At 42.0% G+C, this 27,602-nt stretch overlaps 1 protein-coding gene across 1 annotated transcript in view; it reads right to left on the reverse strand.

Annotated features, from left to right (window-relative positions):
• The window catches only part of LOC126474794 (peroxisomal leader peptide-processing protease-like), a 787,868-nt gene that overhangs the window by 652,662 nt on the left and 107,604 nt on the right, over positions 1-27,602 (reverse strand). Inside the window, exon 2 of the mRNA XM_050102270.1 lies at positions 13,728-13,819. Coding sequence (XP_049958227.1) covers positions 13,728-13,757 — 30 coding nt within the window. The 5' untranslated portion in view covers positions 13,758-13,819. The remainder of the gene's footprint in view (positions 1-13,727; positions 13,820-27,602) is intronic.

A 27,602-nucleotide genomic window follows, 5' to 3' on the forward strand; every position in this document is an offset into this window, starting at 1 on the left:
AGACGGGTCATATACAATACGTACAACAACCAAGAGGGAATAATAAGAGTGGACGAACAAGAACGAAGTGCTCGTATTAAGAAGGGTGTAAGACAAGGCTGTAGCCTTTCGCCCCTACTCTTCAATCTGTACATCGAGGAAGCAATGATGGAAATGAAAGAAAGGTTCAGGAGTGGAATAAAAATACAAGGTGAAAGGACATCAATGATACGATTCGCTGATGACATTGCTATCCTGAGTGAAAGTGAAGAAGAATTAAATGATCTGCTGAACGGAATGAACAGTCTAATGAGTTCACAGTATGGTTTGAGAGTAAATCGGAGAAAGACGAAGGTAAGAGAAGTAGTAGAAATGAGAACAGCGAGAAACTTAACATCAGGATTGAAGGTCACGAAGTCAATGAAGTTAAGGAATTCTGCTACCTAGGCAGTAAAATAACCAATGACGGACGGAGCAAGGAGGACATCAAAAGCAGACTCGCTATGGCAAAAAAGGCATTTCTGGCCAAGAGAAGTCTACTAATATCAAATACCGGCCTTAATTTGAGGAAGAAATTTCTGAGGATGTACGTCTGGAGTACAGCATTGTATGGTAGTGAAACATGGACTGTGGGAAAACCGGAACAGAAGAGAATCGAAGCATTTGAGATGTGGTGCTATAGACGAATGTTAAAAATTAGGTGGACTGATAAGGTAAGGAATGAGGAGGTTCTACGCAGAATCGGAGAGGAAAGGAATATGTGGAAAACACTGATAAGGAGAAGGGACAGGATGATAGGACATCTGCTAAAACATGAGGGAGTGACTTCCATGGTACTAGAGGGAGCTGTAGAGGGCAAAAACTGTAGGGGAAGACAGAGATTGGATTACGTCAAGCAAATAATTGAGGACGTAGGTTGCAAGTGCTGCTCTGAGATGAAGAGGTTAGCACAGGAAAGGAATTCGTGGCGGGCCGCATCAAACAGGTCAGTAGACTGAAAAAAAAAAAATACCAATTTTGTAAAGCGATATTCCATTCCCCCAACCCCCCCAATCAGCCCCCCCTTGGCAGACTTCTAAATCGTTTCAGTCTAGTTGAGTTGGTGATATCGGCCGTGAGCTAATACGTACGCAAAGTTTGCCGTTTACGTCAGGGACGGAGCGGTATATGGCGCGACCACTGCGGGGTTAACAGAAGTGAAAGGGGGAATGTTTTATTGCTTGTCTTCCAATGCTGACAACTCACGAGCGTGCACAGCTAGCACCGATGAGCGGTTACCGTATAAATGTCAAATGAAGTAACATGGATTCGTGAATGCGCATTACGCAGACTGTCATCTTCAAATGTGGTACATGTTTGCAGCAAGTAATATGAAATCACATTAAAGCTGTTGTAGTAAATTGCAATGAGTAAAAGAAAAATTGCATTTAAAACATTTAGTAAACATTTGTGATCGTGTCTCATGTCGCAGTCGCTGTTATTAATGAATACTGTACATGTTACTAATTCATGTAGGTTATCGATTAATAGTAAGATCGGTACGGGAAGGTGTGGTTAAGTGGTCAGGATGGGAAAAGAGGCCATTTATATTTCTTGCTTTGAAGAGCGCTGATGCATGCCAAGTAATAGTCAGTCTAGTTCTAATATTCTTCCTCATTGTGATATTGGTAAAGGTAGTTTCATCCGTTATTTTTTAGTCGTCTGATGGAAGATAAGTCATTTATATTAATCTTGTTACTGCACTTGCGTGCAGAGTTACAGTTTTTTTCAAATTTCAATTTTTAAATGATGTCTTTTGCGCTACAAATGTAGTTCCTCGTTATTTATTTCAGTCTGTTGGATTCTTTGGTTTCTTCCGTGGATCACTAATAGTGACATGGCGACCAATCGGGTAAAGTGTCTGCGCTATTCATTGGGGAAATTGGCCAACGTGTTCACCCAAATAAGAATTAGTTACTTCCAAATAGAACGCATAATATATACAAACTGTCATCCGCCACTGTATCCCTTTGTGTCGATTTCGGATTAATTACATTATATTATTCATTTAAAACCATCTCTGTTCCGTTATATTTGGGCTAATACAAAAGTCCGATTGAAAACGGTCTGCAGAAGCCGCTTGTCATTCTTTCAGAGACTAGGAGGTGAAGATGCCTACAGAATATTCCCAGAAATAAGAAAAACAAACGTGGGACCCCGTTGCAACGCCACTGGCCACAGTACCCGTTGAGGTACGGAAAACTGGTCCTTATGTCAGCATTAGCAAATAAAGGAGGTAATTCTAATATATCATTATCTTTTTCACTTAAAAATTTGGGGAGGTACCAGATAATATCTAGATTCAAAATATGAACGTGGTAAGCTGCCAATAACCGTGTGGCCCATGGTGTCGTCCTATAATGTCGATATTGCCTCTCAAGCAAAACGTTTGATGACCACTAATCTAATTGATCTGTTTGAAGACGTTTCGCTGTTTGTGCTACTAACAACGATGGCCTTCTACGGGACAGCCCGACTCCAGATGCCCACTGCAGACAGTTCCTTCGCAACATTCTCTCGGAATCTGGTTGAGATGGTCCTGCACTCGCTAACAGCAGCAATTCAAGTCGTGTTTGATATCGACTGACATTGACAATGAGGGATATTCGTCTTTGGAAGTGGATGGATGGATACTGCCGGTTCTGCCCCAGGCTTGGCGCTACTGGCAGCATTCGTCTACTACTGCTTATTCCTGATCTCCCCCCCCCCCCCCCCCACCCAATCTCAACCTAATTTATTCAGTAAATTTAACCAAAATCTAACGATTGAAAAGAAAATCAGAAGAATTATATATTTTAACAGACTATGAAAACATAAAACTGTCATATCCACGAAAAAAGATCTGAAAATAAAATGTTACTAATGTGTGGGATAAACTTAAATTTGATGAAATTATTTTTAATAAACCACGAGAAAAAATATTTTTAATAAATCAAGAGAGAAAAAAGTCAAAGGTAATACTTGCAAAAACTATTTTAAATCATTTTTAATTACAGAATGTTTGGGAAGCAATAAGCACAAAGAGAGTAAGGATTATAAGCAATATTACAATGAAGACAATTGGTCTGAAGACTGGAAATTTGTTTTTAATTATAAAGATTGTATTGTAGATATTTGGGAAGAAATAGGAAACTCAAATTTTCTCTTTTTTATGACTTCAAAAAATTGTGAATTATCATAAAGATCTTGATGATTTATTATTACGTATTCCTCATGACAATTCAGATGTTTTACCAAAACAATATTGTGGATATTGTGATTTGCTAAATATGATAAAAGATTATATAGAAATCTATATATACACATCAAAAAAAGTTTTACATCACCCCTGTTCCCAGTACTCTTGAAGACACACGTTGACTGTGGATATTGTATCAAGGATACAGGCCCTTTGACTGACATCTTGGGTTGTAGGGTGTTTATCAAGGTTCACGAAGGTAACGAGTTACCCTACCGAAACAGCGTGCAAGTACGACGCTGATATCCGGCAGAACACCCGACAACCTAAGATGTCATTAGATCGCCGGGAAAGCTTGAAGAATTACAGTCCCTTTGACTGTTTAGAGATGTTCAAAAATGGCTCTGAGCACTATAGTGCTTAACTTCTGAGGTCATCAGTCCCATAGAACTTAGAACTACTTAAACATAACTAACCGAAGGACATCACACACACCGACCGTAGCGGTCGCGCGGTTCCAGACTACAGCGCCTATAACCGCTCGGCCACCCCGGCCGGAGTTTAGATATGTCACTAAACCCGCCCAAAGATGTAAACAACCATGCAAGAGTAGCGCCGATTAGACGGAGGGCGACCGACAGCCGATCAGATCCAGTCATTCACCCAGAAAGCAGGTACACGGTTCGTGTTGTCTGTAGTTCAGCCGTACCTAGACGGTTAATACCGCGATCGGGAAGTGTCCAAGCGTCTCGGAGTGAACCAAAGCGATGTTGTTCGGACAGGGACTGTCGACGTCATGCCTCGCTCAGGCCGTCCAAAGGCTACTACTGCATTGGATGACCGCTAACTACGGATTATGGCTTGGACGAACCCTGACAGCAAAGCCACCACGTTGAATAATGCTTTTCGTGCAGCCACATGACGTCGTGTTACGACTCAAACTGTGCGCAATAGGCTGCATGATGCGCAACTTCACTCCCGACGTTCATGGCGAGGTCCATCTTTGCAACCACGACACCATGCAGCGCGGTACAGATTGGCCCAACAACATGCCGAATGGACCGCTCGGGACTGGCATCACGTTCTCTTCACCGATAAGTGCTGCATATGCCTTCAACCAGGCAATCGTCGGGGACGTGTTTGGAGGCAACCCAATCAGCCTGAACGCCTCAGACACACTGTCCAGCGAGAGCAGAAAGGTGGAGGTTCCCTGCTGGTTTGGGGTGGCATTATGTGGGGCCGACATACGCCGCTGGTGGTCATGGAAGGCTCCGTAACGGCTGAACGATACGTGATGCCATTCTCCGACCGATAGTGCAACTATATCAGCAGCATATTGGCGAGGAATTCGTGTTCACGGACGACAATTCGCGCCCCCATCGTGCACATTTTGTGAATGATTTGCTTCAGGTTAACGACATTGCTCGACTAGAGTGGCCAGCATGTTCTTCAGACATGAACTCTATCGAACATGCCTGGAGTAGATTGAAAACGGCTGTTTATGGACGATGTGACAAACCAACCACTCTGAGTGATCTACGCCGAATCGCCGTTGAGGAATGGGACAATCTGAACCATCAGTGGCTTGAAGAACTTGTCGATAGTATGCCAAGACGAATACAGACATGCATTAATGCAAGAGGACGTGCTACTGGGTATTAGATATACCAGTGTGTACAGCAATCTGGACCACCACCTCTGAAGGTCTCGCTGTATGGTGGTACAATATGCAATGTGTGGTTTTCATGAGCAATAAAAAGGGCGGAAATGGTGTTCATGTTGATCTCTATTCCAACTTTCTGTACAGGTTCCGGATCTCTCGGAACCGAGGTGATGTAAAACTTTTTTTTGATGTGTGTATAATAAGGAAACACTTTCCAATTCTTCCTTGCCTTTACTTCGTTTCTAATTAAATATTTATTGTTAATTTCATCAAATTATCTTCATTCAATTTATACTACTCTTTTAAATAATTTTAATTCACAATTTTCTCGAATGTCAACCACGCAAAAGTTTCTTTTAAAATATTTTCGAAGCTCGTCCAAGCTTTTTATTTGAGCACTCATTTACAAGGAAAAAACCTAAGGTATTTACTTTTTAATAACAAAATTTTTTGAAACGGAAAAATACGAGATTTGGGAGAATATGTTTTGCGTCCCTTTACTCGCAAACCAAAATTTTTTTCATGCACGGGATTGTTTTATTTTATATTATCAGTCGAAATACATAATCCTTCTGAGTTTCTTTTAAGTCATTAGATTTTGACTAAACTTACTGAATAACTTAGATTGGGGGAAAAGATAAGGAATCGTCAGTAGCAGGCGGATATTGCTGGTAGCCCCAGGCCTGGGTCATAACCAGCAATATCCGTCAGCTTTCGGATGCTGTCGATTAGGACCTTTTTATGAGGACTGATCTTAAGGCGTGTTAAATTCCTGCAAGTAGTACACCATTCCTTGTAGAGACGTTGTGCAGTCCACATTGTTATACCATCATATCGAGCAATTTCATTCGTGGTATCTTCATGGGCACGTCCAAACGTGTTAGCTCCTTTTTGCCATTGTGCCACAACTCCACGTCGACCCACTTTAACTGCACTGCTAATTCCATAGAACTGACTGTCAAAGAATGGAAGGAAGATCGTGATTTAATGTCCCATTAGCAACGACGTCATTAGAGATGGAGCATAGGATCGAATTGTTTCTGTGAAGAGTGGGGCAGAAGATCAGCTGCGTCCTTTCAAAGGAGCCGTCCCCAAATCTTCCTGGAGCGATTTAAGTAATTCACAGGAAACCTCAATCTTGGTGGCCATAGGCTGATTCAAACTATTATGTCCAAAAGCAGCAACAACTCACGGACAGAACTGTGAGTTCTTTGGCTCAGCTGTACTGCAACATTGGAAATATTAGTTCACATCATTACATGAATGACTAAAAAGATTACTTAATTTTATACAGTCTCTTGCCACAGGAGTGCTTAATAATTGACAGCTGTCACTGATCATTAAAACATACTTAATACACTAACTATCATACTGTTCTCTTTAAGTATGATGTTCCACATTTACTACTGTATATCCACCTGAGACTTGACTTACATTTTAACCCTACTTCATGATACTGACTGCTTCAGCTGAGGTCACGAATTGGTGCGGAGGGCGTCCAAGTACTGCTCTATATTGACCTCTGCATGAGAATGCTGCGGTGATGAGAGGGCGTGTCTTCTTTAGCCTCTTCCATTCGTCGTTGCGGATTGCAGTGAGACATTGCTAACGTTTGTGGTGTCGATGTGTATTGCCTACTTTGATTTGGCGGTCTTTTGACAATACCACATAAACTGTCGTCCTTCTGATGCGAGACCACTGTGTTAATGAGTGCGCCACCGCGGCCGGTACGGTGACTGGCATATACACACCGCCTCACTATATCGACCCACGACAGCGGAGAAGGCAAAGTGATCTTCTGGTACCAGTTGACGCCATGCACAGTGCTATGAAGCGACGAGTGTGCCCTGTGAACGTGGTGGCTAATTACAGCCTTGTGTGCAAATTTGCAACGTTATCACGACTAATAACGTAGCGGCAGCAATACTGACACTTTTTGCAGTGCATACTGTATATCGACGGTTGACTTCCTACGTTTATTTAATATATAAGCAACCGTTTGAATTAGAATAGTATTATTTAGGAAATGCGGCACATGCCTGCAGTTAATCCCTTTTTGACACTAGCTGTACTACCACAACAGTCAGAGGAAAACCGTGAAAGTTATTACTGCTTGATAACTTAGGCTCTAAGTCTGTTTTACATTATTTCTCTGTACTGCCTGAAATTACAGGGATTGAGCGTCCGCCCCGATAGCTGAGTGATGTCGGCACGGTAACTCAGCGTGTTCGGTCACGGGGTTCGTTGCACTCCGTAACAAAAAAACTGAGTTAATGGGTCAACGACGAACTGAAATGGGTGTCTTGCGAAGTCCGCCCCGAGCAGATGCAACGAACGAAAACGAACAAAATGAGATTAAAAAAAAAAAAAGTGGCCAGCGTGACGGATTGCCATCATATGGGCCAGGGTTCGATTCCCGGCTGGGTCGGGGATTTTCTCCGTTCAGGGACTGGGTGTTGTGTTGTCTTCATCATCATTTCATCCCCATTCGGCGCGCAGGTCGCCCAATGTGGCGTCGAATGTAGTAAGATCTGCACCAAGGCGGCCGGACCTGCCCCATAAGGGGCCTCCCAGCCAATGACGCCAAACGCTCATTTCCATTTTTACAGGGATGGAACCGTGGGAAGTGCATGATTAAACTTAACTGCAGTTGCTAGCCAAGCGTGCGGGTTACGCTGTTGCACTTTGCAACGAACGGCACATGTGCAGTTTCCTCAACACGTTGGTGATTACTTGCGTGAACAAGAGAAACGAATTGCTCTGTGTTTCAAGAGGAACCGTATCAAAGATTTACAGTGCATACAGAGGAAATGACAGACGATCATTGAAGAGTTCTGTGACGAAAAATCTGGAAAAGTCACTAAAAAACTGAATGTCGCATTCGCGAACCGTTTGTTGTTGTTGTGGTCTTCAGTCCTACGACTGGTTTGATGCAGCTCTCCATGCAATTCTATCCTGTGCAAGCTTCTTCATCTCCCAGTACCTACTGCAACCTACATCCTTCTGAATCTGCTTAGTGTATTAATCTCTTGGTCTCCCTCTACGATTTTTACCCTCCACGCTGCCCTCCAATACTAAACTGGTGATCCCTTGATGCCTCAGAACACGTCCTACCAACCGATCCCTTCTTCTGGTCAAGTTGTGCCTCAAACTCCTCTTCTCCTATTCAGTACCTCCTCATTCGTTATGTGATCTACCCATCTAATCTTCAGCATTCTTCTGTAGCACCACATTTCGAAAGCTTCTATTCTCTTCTTGTCTATACTATTTATCTTCCATGTTTCACTTCCATACATGGCTACACTCCATACATAGACTTTCAGAAACGACTTCCTGACACTTAAATCTATACTCGATGTTAACAAATTTCTCTTCTTCAGAAACGCTTTCCTTGCCATTGCCAGTCTACATTTTATATCATCTCTACTTCGACCATCATCAGTTATTTTGCTCCCCAAATAGCAAAACTCCTTTACTGCTTTAAGTGTCTCATTTCCTAATCAAATTCCCTCAGCATCACCCGACTTAATACGACTACATTCCATTACTCTCGTTTTGCTTTTGTTGATGTTCATCTTATATCCTCCTTTCAAGACAATGTCCATTCCGTTCAACTGCTCTTTCAAGTCCTTTGTTGTCTCTGACAGAATTACAATGTCATCATGTCATCGGTGAACCTCAAAGTTTTTATTTCTTCTCCATGGATTTTAATACCTACTCCGAATTTTTCTTTTGTTTCCTTTACTGCTTGCTCAATATACAAATTGAATAACATCGGGGATAGGCTACAACCCTGTCTCACTCCCTTCCCAACCACTGCTTCCCTTTCATGTCCCTCGACTCTTACAACTGCCATCTGATTTCTGTACAAATTGTAAATAGCCTTTCACTCCCTGTATTTTACTCCTGCCACCGTCAGAATTTGAAAGAGAGTATTCCAGTCAACATTGTCAAAAGCTTTCTCTAAGTCTACAAATGCTAGAAACGTAGGTTTGCCTTTTCTTAATCTAGCTTCTAAAATAAGTCGTAGCGTCAGTATTGCCTCACGTGTCCCCATATTTCTACGGAATCCAAACTGATCTTCCCCAAAGTCGGCTTCTACCAGTTTTTCCATTCGTCTGTAAAGAATTCGCATTAGTATTTTGCAGCCGTGACTTATTAAACTGATAGTTCGGTAATTTTCACATCTGTCAACACCTGCTTTCTTTGGGATTGGAATTATTATATTCTTCTTGAAATCTGAGGGTATTTCGCCTGTCTCATACATTTTGCTCAGCAGATGGTAGAGTTTTGTCAGGACTGGCTCTCCCAAGGCCGTCAGTAGTTCTAATGGAATGTTGTCTACTTCCGGGGCCTTGTTCCGACTCAGGTCTTTCAGTGCTCTGTCAAACTCTTCACGCAGTATCATATTTCCCATTTCATCTTCATCTACATCCTCTTCCATTTCCATAATATTGTCCTCAAGTACATCGCCCTTGTATAGACCTTCTATATACTCCTTCCACCTTTCTGCTTTCCCTTCTTTGCTTAGAACAGGTTTTCCATCTGAGCTCTTGATATTCATACAAGTCGTTCTCTTTTCTCCAAAGGTCTCTTTAATTTTCCTGTAGGCAGTATCTATCTTACCTCTAGTGAGATAAGCCTCTATATCCTTACATTTGTCCTCTAGCCATCCCTGCTTAGCCATTTTTTACTTCCTGTCGATCTCATTTTGGAGACGTTTGTATTCCTTTTTGCCTGCTTCATTTACTGCATTTTTATATTTTCTCCTTTCGTCAATTAAATTCAATATTTCTTCTGTCACCCAAGGATTTCTATTAGCCCTCATCTTTTTACCTACTTGATCCTCTGCTGCCTTCACTACTTCATCCCTCAAAGCTACCCATTCTTCTTCTACTGTATTTCTTTCCCCCATTCTTGTCAATTGTTCCCTTATGTTCTCCCTGAAACTCTGTACAACCTCTGGTTTAGTCAGTTTACCCAGGTCCCATCTCCTTAAATTCCCACCTTTTTGCAGTTTCTTCAGTTTTAATCTGCTGTTCATAACCAATAGATTGTGGTCAGAGTCCACATCTGCCCCTGGAAATGTCTTACAATTTAAAACCTGGTTCCTAAATCTCTGTCTTACCATTGTATAATCTATCTGATACCTTTTAGTATCTCCAGGGTTCTTCCATGTATACAACCTTCTTTGATGATTCTTGAACCAAGTGTTAGCTATGATTAAGTTATGCTCTGCCCAAAATTCTACCAGGCGGCTTCCTCTTTCATTTCTTACCCCCAATTCATATTCACCTACTACGTTTCCTTCTCTCCCTTTTCCTACTACCGAATTTCAGTCACCCATGACTATTAAATATTCGTCTCCCTTCACTATCTGAATAATTTCTTTTATTTCATCATACATTTCTTCAATTTCTTCGTCATCTGCAGAGCTAGTTGGCATATAGACTTGTACTACCGTCGTAGGCGTGGGCTTCGTGTCTATCTTGGCCACAACAATGCGTTCGCTGTGCTGTTTGTAGTAGCTTACCCGTATTCCTATTGTTTTATTCATTATTAAACCTACTCCTGCATTACACCTATTTGATTTTGTATTTATAACCCTGTATTCACCTGACCAAAAGTCTTGTTCCACCTGCCACCGAACTTCACTAATTCCCACTATATCCAACTTTAACCTATCCATTTCCATTTTTAAATTTTCTAACTTACCTGCCCGATTAAGGGATCTGACATTCCACGCTCCGATCCGTAGAACGCCAGTTTTCTTTCTCCTGATAACGACGTCCTCCTGAGTAGTCCCCACCCGGAGATCCGAATGGGGGACTATTTTACCTCCGGAATATTTTACCCGAGAGGACGACATCATCATTCATTCATACAGTAAAGCTGCATGCCCTCGGGAAAAATTACGGCCGTAGTTTCCCCTTGCTTTCAGCCGTTCGCAGTACCAGCACAGCAAGGCCGTTTTGGTTAGTGTTACAAGGCCAGATCAGTCAATCATCCAGGCTGTTGCCCCTGCAACTACTGAAAAGGCTGCTGCCCCTCTTCAGGAACCACACGTTTGTCTGTCCTTTCAACAGATACCCCTCCGTTGTGGTTGCACCTACGGTACGGCTATCTGTATCGCTGAGGCACGCAAGCCTCCCTACCAACGGCAAGGTCTATGGTTCATGAACCGTGTCAACATCAAAACAACACGAAGGGAGTTCTATAACCTGGTAATTGCAGGGCGTGCTGAAAATCGAAAACCACACATCAGTGATGCAAATTCCCGAATAAGGTAACCGTGGCGCTGAAACCATGAAACCTAAGCTATGGAGCAATGGAAGAAAATCGTATGATCGGATGAATTTTCTTTCTTGTGAAAACCAGCTTTTGGCAGAGTTTACGTCCCAAGAATGAAATGTTGTGGACTGGCAAGACAGCCAATCCACAATGACGGGTAGCCGAAAGGCAGGCGTTTAAGCTCTCGCAGAATGGCGTGAGGTCTGGAACAGGTCAGGGATATGAGACTAGCAAAAATAGTACGTATCTGTTGGAATACTTAACTTTAATCCATAATTTGTGAACATCGGTCTGACGGTACATGCATCACAAGATAAATAGCAAATGCTAATGGCGCCTTGCTAGGTCGTAGCAAATGACGTAGCTGAAGGCTACGCCAACTATCGTCTCGGCAAATGAGAGCGTAATTTGTCAGTGAACCATCCCTAGCAAAGTCGGCTGTACAACTGGGGCGAGTGCTAGGAAGTCTCTCTAGACCTGCCGTGTGGCGGCGCTCGGTCTGCAATCACTGATTGTGGCGACACGCGGGTCCGACGTATTCTAACGGACCGCGGCCGATTTAAAGGCTACCACCTAGCAAGTGTGGTGTCTGGCGGTGACACCACATGAAATATGCCGGGTGTTCGATACTGATTTTGGCATGCATATCGTGGTATTCCTTGCTCCCAATGGTTACTATGCCATATCGCATTACTGTCAAGCACTGTGTGACCATTTTGGCTGATGAAGTCCATCCCATGGAACAATGTTTTCCAAGATGACAGGGCTCTTCTTCACACAGCTCACTTCGTCCAGGACTGGCTTTGTGAGCGGTGGCCAAGCGGTTGTAGGCGCTTCAGTCTGGAACCGCGCGACCGCTACGGTCGCAGGTTCGAATCCTGCCTCAGGCATGGATGTGGGTGATGTCCTTAGGTTAGTTAGGTTTAAGTAGTTCTAAGTTCTAGGGGACTCGTGACCTGAGAAGTTAAGTCCCATAGTGCTCAGAGCCATTTGAACTTTGTGAGTACGAGAATGAAGTGTAGCATTTCCTATGACCACAGCAGTTACCAGATCAAAATATAATTGAGCCTTTTTTGTCTGCTTTGGAGCACTTTTAAAAACATAAGGGCACCTGATTACTTGTTGATGAATAATACACATTCGACAGAAGGACCTGAAGAGTTTGAATGGGATAATTGGAAACTATATAGGGATATTTTGAAGAAACAGCCAGAAGCATTTGCTCTGTCAGTTTGAAACATTTCGTTACTCCTCTCGTAACTGATGTTAATTTGATTATCTCTTTTTGGTTCTGTTGTGTACATAGTTCCGCGTAGTCAGCGCGTACACAACTTTCCCACTAGAGCGCGCCCCACTAAGCACAACAGCGCAGGCGCAGCGCTCGTCCATCTCCACACTACGAGATGGCGCTGCCTTAGAGGCGGACCAAATTCTGCTTCCGCCGATCTCCGTATTAATATGTAACGCAGCCAATGAGATTGCTGCTAACGTAGAACCTTTTCTCCTCGCGGATCACACTCGCGCAGTGATACCTGAACGCGCGAGGTATTATAACGAGTGTACAGACCTCCGATCTGTCAGTCTGCATTTGTCTGCACCAGTCTGTACGAGTCTGCATTAGTCTGTACCAGTCTTCATTTGTCTGCATTAGTCTGTACCAGTCTATAGTCAAGTTTCAGTCTGCACCTAATAAGATTACCATATTCTTGTACATAGCCATGAAGATAAATGAACTGCTTAAATCGATGGCTCCTGAGGAGTGAGTCGCACAATGGTACATGACCTGATTTCTCCTATCTGCTAACTATGACAATCCGTAATTTTATGATGGACTATTTTTCTTTTCCCCTTCTTCAAACTCTTGAACTGTTCCACCAGGTTGTAGTTGGGCAGAAACCATAGTCTGAATTCCTACAATGCCGACCTATGTTTTTGCGCATACCTACACTCGTGTCTGCGACACCGCTGTGCGTAACCACCACCGTGCGAATGAGGATCATTAAGCAGAACTAACATTCAAATACCTCGTCACCGTCACTCTGATCACGATGAAATGCTCAACAATCTTATTTTAATAAGCTTTCACATCTATTTACATACGATTCCACCTGATTTCTTGCCTCCTTCATTATTTTAATTTGCCAACATATTAATGCTAAGACGAACGTGTACAGTGAGATGACATAACACTGCCACGTCTCAAGTTGATGTTACATATGCGCCTGGCAAAGGCGTTTAATCATCAATTTTTAATATTTATGTCCAACGAAAATAAAAAACTGAAAAGTTTTATTGTGACACTTGAATATTGCGTTCGCTAGTAATCATATTTGTCATCGTAGGGCCGCATAATTAAAGTGGAGTCGGACGATACGTCTCTCACTCTTTATAGGTTTCATTTTGGTTTATGCTTCGACTTCGAGCAGTAGTCGAGTACATTTTTTAAGAGTGTTAAATCAGAAGTAAATAACACTTAACGGTAACAGCAAGTACATTTTAGTCTTACTCGTTGTGCATATCTCTCATGTTTGGTTAAATTATGGCAGGATAAAAAAGTAAATAAACAGAAGTACTTACATCACTGGGATCGCTAATGCTGTCAGACATCGTTGTTCCTTATTTTTCTTCCCGCAGACCAGGGAAATGAGATGATGCGTGACTTCCGTGCCCTGAAAGTAATGGTTGTATGTAAAATTTTCCACACAAAAATGAACCTTTAAAATTGCAATACTTAGAAGAAAAAACGTTGAGTAGATTCACTAGATATCTTTTACTTCTTTATTGCAGCAGAATTTGTTCAAATAGACGTTATTCAAGATCGTAATCACTTATTTCCTCCATACTTTTACAGTCGAAACAAGTTTTCAGTTCTGTCGATATTATCTAGAGTTCTTAAAACAAGACTAAATGACAATCCCTTCTACTATTGCACACAATTCGTATAGTTCATAATTCACCCTGTTTTGGATAACAGCTAAGTGACAGAGCTAAAGACTCCAAAAATTTTATTTCAGTGAAATGTACTGCATCATTTAACTGGAACAAAATTTTTGGAGTCTTTTGTTCTGGTATTATTAGCTGTTACGCAAAACAGGGTGAATTGTGAACTATATGTGTGCAATACTAGAAGGATAATCATTTAGTTTTGTTTTCAACTCTATATAATATCGACAGAACGGATGAGTCCAAATTATGATCACAACTAAGATCCAACCGTTAGCACCGCATCTTCTAGTACCAAATCACTGGGCTCAGAGTATCAAAATATTTAGCACCAATCAACTGTCAGAGCAACTACGGCAATTTACAAGTACTCCTCAGAGAAGTTTCTGTAAAAAAGACCAGTACAGAGTGAAAGTGTATGCAGTGGTCACTTAAAATGTCATCACGTCGAAACAACAATCAGGTCCCAACCCGACCGAAGGTTCGTTAACGAAGTGCAACGCTTAGAACTGAAAACCCATTTACTACTAACAGGACGACCCGTGCGGCGGAGCGGTTCTAGGCGGTTCAGTCCGGAACCGCGCGACCACTACGGTCGCAGGTTGGAATCCTGCCTCGGGCATGGATGTGTGTGATGTCCTTAGTTTAGTTAGGTTTAAGTAGTTCTAAGTTCTAGGGGACTGATGACCTCAGATTAGTGCTCAGAGCCATTTGAACCATTTACTACGAACACCATCGTACAACCAGAACAAAACTGACCTCCGTGACGGAGGGTGTAGACATTTACAAACATCAAATATTTCAGAATGCTGGTATATATACAAACATCGAATGTTCCAAGATACACAAATATTACGAACAAAAGATATTTCAAGAATATTCCAGAACTGATAAATATTAAGAAATTTCTGGCGGTCGGGTTTGAAGTGGCGACCCCCGAAACACCACACAACGATGCAAACCACTACAATACACCGATGTGCCATGGCTCACCACATTGCACCCTCTCCCGTAGAAACAATGGCCCGCTGTTTCGTATGTTCTCATGGGAGCCAATTACAGCACCCTGGATTTAGATTTGGTCAATGGTCCTCTGTATAGCAGCGCTCGCAGATCCTCGTGTTCAGGTTTTATTGTCACATTCTTCACTATGACGAGCATCGAAGGTACCTCCTCCGATCGAAGCTTGGCGATCGTCTGATTGGTGTTCAGTTCCCTTAGGCCCCCCATGGTCGATTTGTGCCTTTGGGCTGTAGTACGGCTTCATTTGGAGGACATAGATGATATGTTCGCGCTCCTGTCTGATTGATTAAAGGTCATAATCCTCGGCTTCATACGTGACATCTGACAAGTGACGAAAGATACAATATGGCTTAAAGTAGCGCTTTAGTAACTTTTCCGGTAGTTCCTCTTTCCGCACAGGAGTAATGCAAAGGCTGCTGGGGTTGGCCTCTAGATTTCCTTATTAGAGCCAGATGACTCCCTCTTCGGCCTGGTGATGACGTGTTTCACGAAGTCATTATTAATATCGTCTGGTTGAAATGGGAGCAGTGTATCCATTGTTATTTCGGCCCCGCGACCATTTGTGTGAAACCTTTAGTGTCTGCTTCACTTTGCTGTATGCGAGTGCCACGAGGGGCTTACGAAAATGAACGCTACCTGACTGTCTTTCATGAGATCCTTTGGCTGAACAACTGTTGCGTTGACGAAAGCTCAGTCAACACTGCATTAAATAACATTGCTCCTGCACAGAGGGAAGATGCAGCATTGCTAAAGGCCATAGAACCCTTGAAGAATGAATAAGAGACCAAAGGAATATTCCAGTTAATATACAGAACATTGTATGAGATGAGCCACTGTAAGGAATGCCAGCGACAGAAGGATATGATGCCGCAGTTACCTCTGTAGCGTCTGGTACCAATCCCAGCCGCAGTAGCCCCAGTCCACCAAAATGGAATGGACCTCTTGGGCAGCAATGTCATTTAATGCAGTGATGACTGAGATTTCGCCCACGTAGCTGTGTTCCGGCAAAGGATTCTTTGGACGGCAGTCAGCCTCCTTGTGTTTGCGACTCTTTTTGTATACCACTGTGATGTGGCTCTCCAGAAGCCTTGCTGTACATCTCGCCAGTCGACCCAAAGGATTCTTCAGGCTAGTCAGCCAACACAGAGAACGGTGAACCGAACTTGTTCATGGACCAAACAACTGCACGGAACTCTTTCTCGGTTGTAGAACAATTCTTCTCAGACTCTGAGAGTACTCGAGGAGCATCAGCTATCACGGTTTCAATATCTTCCTGAATTTGTTCTGGAATTGCCCATATACCAAAACCGCTAGTGTCGATGTGCAGTATCAGCAATCTCGTTATACAGTGCTATAGGTGGAGATGATGTTAGCCTATTCTAGGACAAGAAAAAATCTTTCTTTCGCCTCGTTCTAGGAAAATTTGACGTTTCCTGCAGTAGTTCTTGCAAGGGGCGTGCCTTGGTACAGAAATCTATTACGAATCGCCAATAGTACGAGCAAATTCCGTGAGAACTTCTCATATCACGAAGGTGCCGATGAGTCGGAAAATTTGTGACTGCTCTTACTGTCTCTAGGTCGGAGGAGACTCGATCGCCATTCCCTTGGCGCCCCAAGATTTTTTTTCCTGGGTGATGAAGAAGCTTTTTTTTTCTAATTCAGGTGGAGACCTAAAGTCTGTAGACAGTTCATCATGGTGCATCAGTCGGCTCAAATGTCCTCCAAATGTCTTCGAAAAAACTACATCATCATCTAGATAATAAAGACAAGTCGTCCACTTAAGGCGTCGAATCAGGTTGTTCATCACACATTAAAAGTTGGCTCGAGCGTTAATAGTCCAGGTGGTCGGGTGTAAACTGGCAACCCGGAGCATGCCAGATAGCGACGTTAGCGACAACGCTATACTGCACGCATCACAGCTCAAGGCAACAAGGCAGTTGGGATACTTCTGTTTCGTTCACAGTGGGCCGTTTACAACGTGATTCACTGATGAAATGAGGTACAAACAAAAAGTGATTCTCTAACATTCGTAAGCATTAGGTGGCCACTAAAATAGCGCTGTCACCTTTTGATAACCAATAATCTCGTAAGCCCAAATATATAAGTCCACTGGGACAATCTGTCAAGTGGTTGTTAGCACGACAATAAGGTAGGCTAACGAAAGTATCTGTTGATAAAATTATGTCTTCCGAAAGTCCTTAAAGAAGAAAATCTTTCTGTCTCAAAAATACATTGACAATGGACATATCCAGATCTTGAAAAACTAAGAGACTTGGCTTTATTTTGTAATTAAACGCATACTGTGATAATTACCAAATGAAACTAGTTGCTTCTTTTGGTATAAGACTTGGACGTTGGTCACTTACTGAACAGTAGACAGATATTGTGTCACCCAGGCTAAAACATTTAATCAGTACAGTGTAGGATTTCGCTGGCTGGAAGTCAAGAAGATTTTATCAAAAGCTTGTCATGTATATAATTTATTTTGTAATTAATCTCAAATCTGTTCATAAGCATGTACATCAAATTAGGTAATTTTTCACCTAACATTGACAACAGTGTTCTGAATCAGTTTCTTCGACGAAATGAGCCAGTATCTACCTCCACAATGATTCGCATTTCTCTACACCTGTCAAACTGACCCCTCACTTGACGGACAAGGCTCTGCCAGTCACAAGACAGGATAAATGAGGAGGAGTACTACCGCCGTGGTTCAACCTACGCAGCTGATAACCACCGTGCAAGGGCCTCCAGCCGGAGTTGCCGTGAAGAGTGTAACCGCTTGTGAGACGAATGGGACGAGGCGAACAGCAGAAAAGGTGAAAGGAACGGCTCCTCATTGTCAGCACTCATTTAATTTGTACGTTGAGATATAATTCATTCATTTTACTTATTTATTTATTGTAGTACACTGACTCCGTCGTCCTGTGATTCCAAGAGGCAAAATGGGACGGATTGCCTCGATGGTGGATCGGTTTGACATATATTTAAAAAAAAAAAAAAAAAGACTGCATGATGTGGTTCGCTTACGACATAGTAATTGCCGAAAGTGAACAGGTACCAAGAAGCGTGCTTAATGAAACGGAACAAAACGAAAACTAAGGTGTGTGCTGCAAGTGAGCGTGCTGGATGGCTAATTTTAAACTTGGGCAAGAGCACTTACTTTCTCGTGCCTAGAGTAGATAACGAAGGAAGATTCAAGAAAGTCGTTGTAGCAAGCATTGCTACAATTAAACAGATGCTTCATCCAAAATTTATACCTTCTCTTGAGACGAGAAGAAGATTGATTATTGTTATCACTCTTGTGTCAGAAACATACACATTTAACAAACATTACGTTATACAAAATTTGACGGAACTTGGCAGCTTCTAGCGCATTCTCTGGGACTGATTTGGACACAGTCGACATTGATGCATTTGAATAACTGACTGATCTTCACCACAGTCGCATCTGGCATCTTCTTGTTTTCGTAGGCCCATTTTCCCATATTAACCCTGGAACTGTCCATTCCTGATCTCAATCTGTTCAAGGACTTCGTGTCAGCCATCCCCTGTCAATACCGCGTGGCACAATTTCTTCCAGGATATCAGTCTTTGTATGTGCAGTCCACTTCCGTGTAATGGTTGGAATAAATTCTAAACTTCTGTTATAAGTCTGAATTTGTCACTGAGGACTACATTCACCTGTTTGGCGTTCTCTGCAGCAGAATAACACAGTGCCATCGCAGAACTTCCTGGTGGAAACTTTCAACTTCGTGTTCATGCAATGCTTATTGTATGTAAGTGACCTCTCGAATGTCATTCCCAGGTATTTTGAAGTATCACATTGTTCCAGTTCAACCACTGACCAGGCTATACTCAATTCCAGAGTGGATTCCCGGTTTCTCAACTGGAAAGCATATACTTCTGTCTTAGATGGATTTGGTTTAACCATTTGAGTCCCATTAATATAAAAAGGATTAATTTAAAAAAATTTCACAAATTGACCTGTAACATCATACTAAGCAACAAATCAAGAAGGAAACAATCAGGTTGTTTTTTTTTTTTTTTTTTTTTTTGAGGAGGCGGTTTCACTTTGAAATATTATTTTAAAATTTTTCACAAATTTTGCCTGTACCATCGTAGTAAGCAACAAATACAAGAAATTGGTAAAAAGTAAAAAATCAGTTATTTTAAGGAGATGATCTCACTTTGGAACACAGTTTTAAAATTTTTATGAGAGGTAAACGGCTATCTATCCGGGTCGCCAATGTCCGACGCGCCAGGCAATTGCACGAATTATTAAACCGCTAGTGCGAACAGACCGCTTTACAGTCAAAAAAAGGACAAGAAAGAAGACTGCGACTGACGGGGAACACGAAGCAGCTGTTCTGGCTACGACGCTACTGAATCCGTACTGTGGTACGAGACATATTTCCAAAGTACGCGGAATCAGTCAGACGAGTGTCATTCGCATCCTGCATCGACAGAATTTCCATCCCTATCATCTGTTACTATATCGAACGTCTTACAGAATTTTGTCGGTTTGCCCCTCAACAACTGAGAGACGATCCTACATTTTTACAAATTGTGCTCTTTACCGTTGAAACAATGTTTACTAACCAAACTAATGTCCACGTTAACGGCCTTGGAGTGTAAACGTATGGCGCGGCATCATAAGAAATTACATTGTGGGATCTTACTCCATCTCAGGCGCTCTAAATGGATACTCGTAAGCGCACTTTCTGACGCACATTCTGCCGGTTCTTCTAGAAGAGGTACCACTGGATATTCGTTAGTGTATGCAACACGACGGTTGTCCAGCTCACTCGTCCCGTGTTGCAAGGCAAATACTTTCCTTGACAATGGGCAGGACGAAATTCTGTTATCAAATGACCTGTGAGGTCCCCGCTTTGAATCTTCTTGATTTCATTTTTTGGAAAGCACTCAAAGATGCAATCTACGACGAAGCCCCAACTACGCCAGACGATATGTGTCGTCGAATCGCCAGTGCATGCCATCCGTTCATTATTATTAACGGCGATTGCAAATGTACCATTCAGTCCATGGTCATCAGTTTGAGCACATGCTTCAATAAAGAATGAGGACATTTTTTTGGAAGACAAAGACCATGTTATGTGATTTGTGTTGTTACCAAGTGTTTGTCAGTAAATTGTTTATTTCATTTACGTGTGTTCTAAATTGAATTGCAATGTCAAATAAGTCGACAGGGTGTATTGCACATAACTGGTAACATTGTCATTACACGCTTACGTTCAGCATGAAACGATGTTTCTTTATGAATAATATTTATTTTGCAGCGTATAGGTGGTCACCAAGTATTTTTAATAAAATGTTTACGCCGACGAATGTACACCATATAAAATGTAGCGCAGTGTAGGCAGAGACAGTTGTCCGACAATATGTATTTCACCTCTAAGAAGCACACTGCCACGTACAAGAAAAGATAGGTCGAATGCCGCGTCCAAAATTTATGTCTTTAATACAATAGATGCTTTTTGCAGCGTATAAGACCTCTCTATTTTTGAAGAATGGACAGTTGATTTATGTATTTCAGTACACGTAAATTTGGAAGGTTACACAAATGTGCTATAGTTTTCCTAACCCCTTTGTAATAGCACAGATTCTAGCATATGTTGTACTGTATTTCCGTATAAGGTCGTTAGTTGGTTCAAGGGAAAATGAAACTTAAATCTCGTAGCGCTGGCGTAACTTACGGTACACAACTACTTATCCTAGTCCGAGACGCCTGCTTGGTAGTGTTTGCACCGCAAATTCCTTTTCCATCCACCATGCCCTCACATTCTAGGATATTCCCCGATTGTTTTTCACGATGGGTTTCAACGTCAACAATAACAAACCCTATATCATTGCCTTGCCGCAGGGGATACACCGGTTCCCGTGAGATCACCGAAGTTAAACGCTGTCGGGCGTGGTCGGTACTTGGATGGGTGACCATCCAGACCGCCATGCGCTGTTGCCATTTTTCGGGGTGCACTCAGCCTCTTGATGCCAATTGGGGAGCTACTCGACCGAATAGTAGCGGCTTCGGTCAAGAATACCATCATAACGACCGGGAGAGCGGTGTGCTGACCCCACGCCCCTCCTATCCGCATCCTCCAATGAGGATGACACGGCGGTCGGATGGTCCCGGTAGGCCACTCGTGGCCTGAAGACGGAGTGCTTTTTTTTAATATATCACTGTAATTGTCTTCTCAGAGCTACCGAATGCAGTTATAAAAAGTGTACGATTCCATTCATATAAAATGTCCATCAACGCTGTAATATTTGCTGAAAATCGGGTTTCTATAGGTGTGACCGTTCACGAAATAAAAGGGGTGTTACGTCTTACGTGACTCACCCTGTACACTGAACGTGATTGGTGTCAGCACGCTTCCTTGAGGAAGCTCGTTCTTCTGTAACTTCCATAGGCTGTGCTGTCCTTGAAACTCAACGTAGAACCTGTAATTCTGCAAAAGAATGACGATGAACCTCGTTAGGTTGAAGTCCTTCGTAAGGTTGTGAAGCTTAGTTAACATGAGCCGACGGTTAACGGTGTCGTACACTGCTATAAATCGACAAATACCAATCCAGTCACCTTACGAGCTTCGAAATAGCGTGAGATTCAGCTGTCCAGTATAACTTTTGCCAGGACGAAATCCAGCTTTATGAGGTACAACTAAGAGTTCAGGTACAGGCAGAGTGCGATTTAAGACCAATCTTCCTAACAGTTTGTAGAGGTGACATTGTAGTCCAACTGGTCTAAAGTTTAGATTGTTCCCTTTTTTGCCAGGATTTAGCAGGCTCTTTCGTTATTATCTTAGGAATTTGGTATCTGATCATATAGTTGTGCAGGGCTGGAGGACCCATTTCTGTGTTGTGAGGCCAAAGTGCTTAATTCGCTCTGTTGGAATATCATCCCAGTATGCTGATTTTCCATTTTTATTCTGTTAGTCTTCTCGAACCTAACCATTCTGAATGGTGTTATAAGATCGTTACTCTCCTCCTGTCCCCTATTAACAGTGGGCAATTTAGATTTGTGGGTGGCATACTGTTTAGCAGTACTGTACGTGCTATTTGGTAGGCAGTGATGATGTTATGTTTAGCGACCTTAGTTCGATAATTGCTTAGAAGTCTTCAAGGCCTTCGTGCTTCCTGGCTGTCTCTTATCAGGTCTAAGTCTTCAATAATTCTAATCCACTGATCCCTTTTTGTCTCCAGCTTCAACAATTGGTTCGCTAAAAGCATTTTTATCCACTAGATTGATACATTCTATAATTAGAGCAGCTTGATCTGACATAAGACCAGAATATAAATGTCCGGTAGCCGCGAGGTACAAACGTTCTGAAGGATCTCTTTACAGTCGCAGCGAAGATTTCACTGGATTCTGTACATTACGACCATTCAGTCCATTTGAAATTGTACCTTATACGGAAAGGTACTTTCTGAGGTCTAACTGCAGAAAATACTTGGCACATTATTGGTCTGTGTTCTGAGTCAGATACTGAGGAGCAAACAGATTTTACACATTGTTAATTGACACTGATATTACTGTACATAACGTAGCATTATAATTGCGCCTCCATTCGCCACTTTTGAATGATGCAGACAGTTTTTCATCGTGGATTAGAGTAAAATGATTCATTTCTGCCCATTTTTGACTGCTTCATCAATCTCATCTTCATGAACATATCCCCATACACTGCTAAGACTGTTGAAATGACCCATCACAATCTGCGTATTTTTTCTGAAAATTAAGTGCTTTGTAAACAGTAAATTCAGCGCAAGGTGGTTAGTAAAAGTATTAAATGATACAATTTGCTGTTTCAATAGTAAGAATTTCATTAGCATTTTCCTCCGTGAGATACGTTAGGAGAACAGGTCTGTATGATTTCGAAACATGGACAAACAGGAAAAGTGAGCTCGAGACGAACAGAAGCCTCTGAAATGGGATGTCACTGTTGAAGATCACAGTGATAGACGAGATAGGAGGGAAACAGCAGCGATGCTGAAGTGAACAGGACAGCCGGCAAACGACAGCAATGGAGAATTGCACGAACCTACCTAAACAACATGCTCTTTTTATAGTGCCGAGTAGAGTAAGCACCGGCAGAGCCTCGCAATTTTCAGTTTTTCTAATAGTGTGAAGGGTAGATTTTACCGCGATAGGCTGGATTATTACTTATCCAAATTTCAGTTCTGTCTGATAATTAATTACAGAGAAATGTACAATTAGCTAAAACAAAAATTTCTAGGTTTTGTCCAACAAAATGGGGTAAATCCCCGCAGTGCGGGTCTTCGACCCCATTTCAGATAATCATGGATAGAAGGGGATTACTGAACGATAAATCAGTTTTAAATTATTCAGATGGTTCAAATGGCTCTACGCGCTATGGGACTTAACATCTGAGGTCATCAGTCCCCTAGACTTAGATCTACTTAAACCTGACTAACCTAAGGACATCACACACATCCATGCCCGAGGCAGGATTCGAACCTGCGACCGTAGCAGCAGCGAGGTTCCGGACTGAAGCGCCTAGAACCGCTCTGCCGCAGCGGCTGGCTTGAAATAATTCTTTGTAACACTGTTGCATGGTAGCCACGCCACCCAACACAATATTTAACTGAAATGTCAAGTAAAGTTGAAAATAATGCTTAAAAACACTTGGACAAAAATAATACTTTCTTCTCCATGAAAGGAGGGTAGTACGGTAACCTGAAAGAGTTCAGTTACCGATGCTAAACTATCTAGCTACCTAGTAAGTAGTGTGCTTTGATCCTCTGATTCTTCCTTAAAGTCCCAGACTCTTTTTATTCTTCTTCTTCTTCTCATACTTCTTGGCCAAATAGTGAGTCCACATGTATATCTGACTGCCATCGTGATGTGAGAGGTCTTTATCTGATTCTGAAGGATAATCGGGTGACTCTAAGATTCGTTTTCTTCCGTTTTTTGACACTGAGGCAATGAAATCTGGCTTACGCCGTTTTGTTTCTAAAGCACGTCTACAACACGCCCTTTTCTTTCTTTGGCACTCCTTTCTTTGACCATGCATTCTTTTTTCAATGGTTTTTTATTGGCTGTAAACTTTATAAGCACAGATTTAAATACTTCACCAGAAAGTTATCCATAAATCATTATTTTAGATAGCGAAATTATATCTTCAGGTGAGATAAGCTCACGCAGTGTGTGCTGAATGTCATCTTTCGCAGGTGTTATCACTGAAGAACTGTCGTTACATTGTTGGAACTGCAGGGTTTTACCCCAAAACACTTGCGGGGGATTTGCCCCATTTCGCCATTTTCTGACAAATGCGCCACTGTTGATTTTGTGGGCCACGCGAAAGTGAACCTTTACTGTTGATGACGTAACGTCAACGAGTAATTCGTTGATGGTTCTTTTCAAACTCTACATTATACGACGTTCAAGTAAAACATGAGGAAAGTTACACGTAAATTGTACAAAACAGACTTTCCTCATTTTCTCAATACTGGAGCGACCTGCCGGAACGAGGTTTAAAAGAACAGTAAGTTACAATAAGAGAAACCTGCCACCTGGTCGTCAACTCCTGAACCGATGGCAATCAATACAAAACCTCGATGCGAGATTTTACTTTATCCCACGTGTGGCTTTACCTCCACCTACCTAAAGTACGCAGTCTTACAGTTAGCAGCTGCCGATTAATGCCGGATGCCAAAACGCACGCCATGTGCGGCAGTATCCGGCGTCTGTGACAGACACGTGGGCATACCCACCTCCGCGACGCACGACCAGCACGCCCACATCAGCTGACGTTTGATACATATCCCCGCGCTTCATAACGCAAGCTGTCCGCAATAAATACTGTTTCATTACGAGAGACTCCTGATGAGTTAATAACGTGCGGGTGTGCTCATCCAGATCCAAGTAAGCTCATGGGTGGGAACTAAACACAAATGAATATTCGTCATGATTAACGAAATGAGGGTGAAATATATCATAATATTTTCATTTCTCGCCCAACACTGTAATGTACGGGAACGCCAGACGGATTTAGAAATTTACTGTTGATTAGATTTTCTGCGTAACAGAAATGACGTAAGTAACCGCAGGTGTCTACAACTCACTTTCGAGAAATTTACATAAAAACACTAACTGCACGATGAGACCTCGAACAAAATACCTATTTCGTGATTAACATACACCGATACTTTTTCATACATTAAAAGTACAGGGAGATTTCTTCGTCAGCACGTCGGGTAAAGTTATGAATGAGCTTTATACGAGAGTGTCAATGGAGGAAAGACTAAACTTTGCGACACAGCTAACAAGAGTAATGTTATGTGAGTTTACGTATTTACTCTAAATCACGCATCTAACAGCTGCCGATTATAATAGCTTAACAGTCAAGTTTTACATTCATTCATGTAAGTCTAAAAGTATCTACAAAATTGTACTGCCTCACATTTCATTAAAAAAAGCGTTTTTAACTGTTAACATGAAATAGAGGCCCTCACGGCCCTAATGATAAAAGGTAAAAGAATGCTACTGCAAATTTTAATGATTATTTGTGCCGGCCGTGGTGGTCTAGCGGTTCTAGGCGCTCAGTCCGGAACCGCGCGACTGCTACGGTCGCAGGTTCGAATCCTGCCTCGGGCATGGATGTGTGTGATGTCCTTAGGTTAGTTAGGTTTAAGTAGTTCTAAGTTCTAGGGGACTGATGACCACAGATGTTAAGTCCCATAGTGCTCAGAGCCATTTTTTTTTATTATTATTATTTGTTGGGTACAGTTAAGAAGCATCAAAGGAGCTCGCCACTCCAACTTTATGTAACACTTCAGACGTACAGTCATTATGAAATATCGATTTTCTCTATGTTGACACGAATTATCTGGAGTTTGATGTAGGGAAGAGTTAAAAGGAAGACGACATGTACAGCCAACAGCACAAAAAGTTGCATTACTTTCTTATTAGTTCCCGTCAACGGAACTAGCTCCACGTAATCCTCACCACTATTTAAAAAGGCTACTGTCTGTAGGTTTATGAGTTTTTCCCTTGTGTCTCTTTCTTATGTTCACCTTATAACCTCTTACAAGACGCTTCCCGTCTGATTTAAATGTCCAAATCCTCTGCCGTTGCTGACAGAATTAGTGTCATAGCGAAACCTCGGTTTTGATTTTCTTCCCCTGAACTTCAGTTCACTTGCCAAATATCTCTCTGGTTTACTGTAGAGCTTGCTCAACGGACGGCATACTCTTGCACCTGCAGTTTCGCGTCTGACCACACTGCGAGAAGCTTTCACTTCATCTATTTATCGGTGCTACCTTCAAAATTCCAAGGATTATATTCCAATTGAAACTGTTAAAAGCTTTCTCTGAATCTAAAAAAGCTATAAAAGTAGGTTTTCCTTCCTTCAAGCTATTTCCTAACATAAGTCGAAGGAAGGAACCCAAACTAAGGTCACCTTCTAACAGTCTCTTCATTCTTCGGTAATATTCGCACCTGTCAACACCTGTCATCTTATGAATTAGAATTACTACACACTTCTAGAAGTCTGAGGGTATTTCACCAGTCTGCTGTTCTTGTACGCCAGGTGGGGTGGAACAGTTTTGTCACGACTTGACCTTCCAATGATCCCACGAATTCGATGTCGATAGTGCAGGGACCTTGTCTCGGCTTAGATCTTTCAGTACTCTGTGAAATTTTTCTCGAAATATCGTATCTCCATTATCATCTTCGTCTAACTGTTATTTCCTTTGTATAATATTGTCTTTATTTTCCTTGTATGACCTTTTGATTCCTTTCGTCGTTCAGCTTTCCATTATTTACTTGTAACCTGAGCTCTTCATATTCATACAGTTGCTTCTCTTCCCTCCATAGGTCTCTCTAACTTTTCTATAGGCGGATCTATCTTTACCTTAGTCGTGTATGATTTTACAGCCTTGCATTTGTCTTTTAACCACTGCTCACAAGATTTTTGCAATTTTTGCCAAGATCATCGCTCAGCTGGCAATGATAGTACAGGGAACATTTCGATATCAGGGCTTTAAGTCATTGAGAATTCCATTCTGTGTACTCGACTAATTCACAGGATAAATTTAAAACCATATGGTCAGTCGTGAAGTAAGTGTCTGGTCAGCAGCACAAGGTCGGCGATATGAAGTAACTTCGCAGTAAAAATATTTCTGTTACTGATAAGTCAGATATATGTACAGTACTTAAAAAGCACTTTCTGAGAATTGCTGGCGAATTAAATAAAGACTTAGTTTCTACAGCTAGTCATCTAACTCTCCTGGAAAATGCCTTTCCGAGACTGATGTCTGAAATACTTCTCTGTGATACTGACAAGGGGGAGACTGAGCCAATAATTAAATCACTGAAGACTAAGGACTGTCATGGATATGATAGAGTGCCTTGCAGAATATTAAAGTACTGTGATGCACATGTTAGCCCTGTACGTAGCTGTTTTGTAATTTTTCCTTAAAGAATGGTCAGTTTCCTGAACGATA

This window comes from Schistocerca serialis, chromosome 4 (assembly GCF_023864345.2).
Source record: "Schistocerca serialis cubense isolate TAMUIC-IGC-003099 chromosome 4, iqSchSeri2.2, whole genome shotgun sequence".
Taxonomy (NCBI): Eukaryota; Metazoa; Arthropoda; class Insecta; order Orthoptera; family Acrididae; genus Schistocerca; species Schistocerca serialis.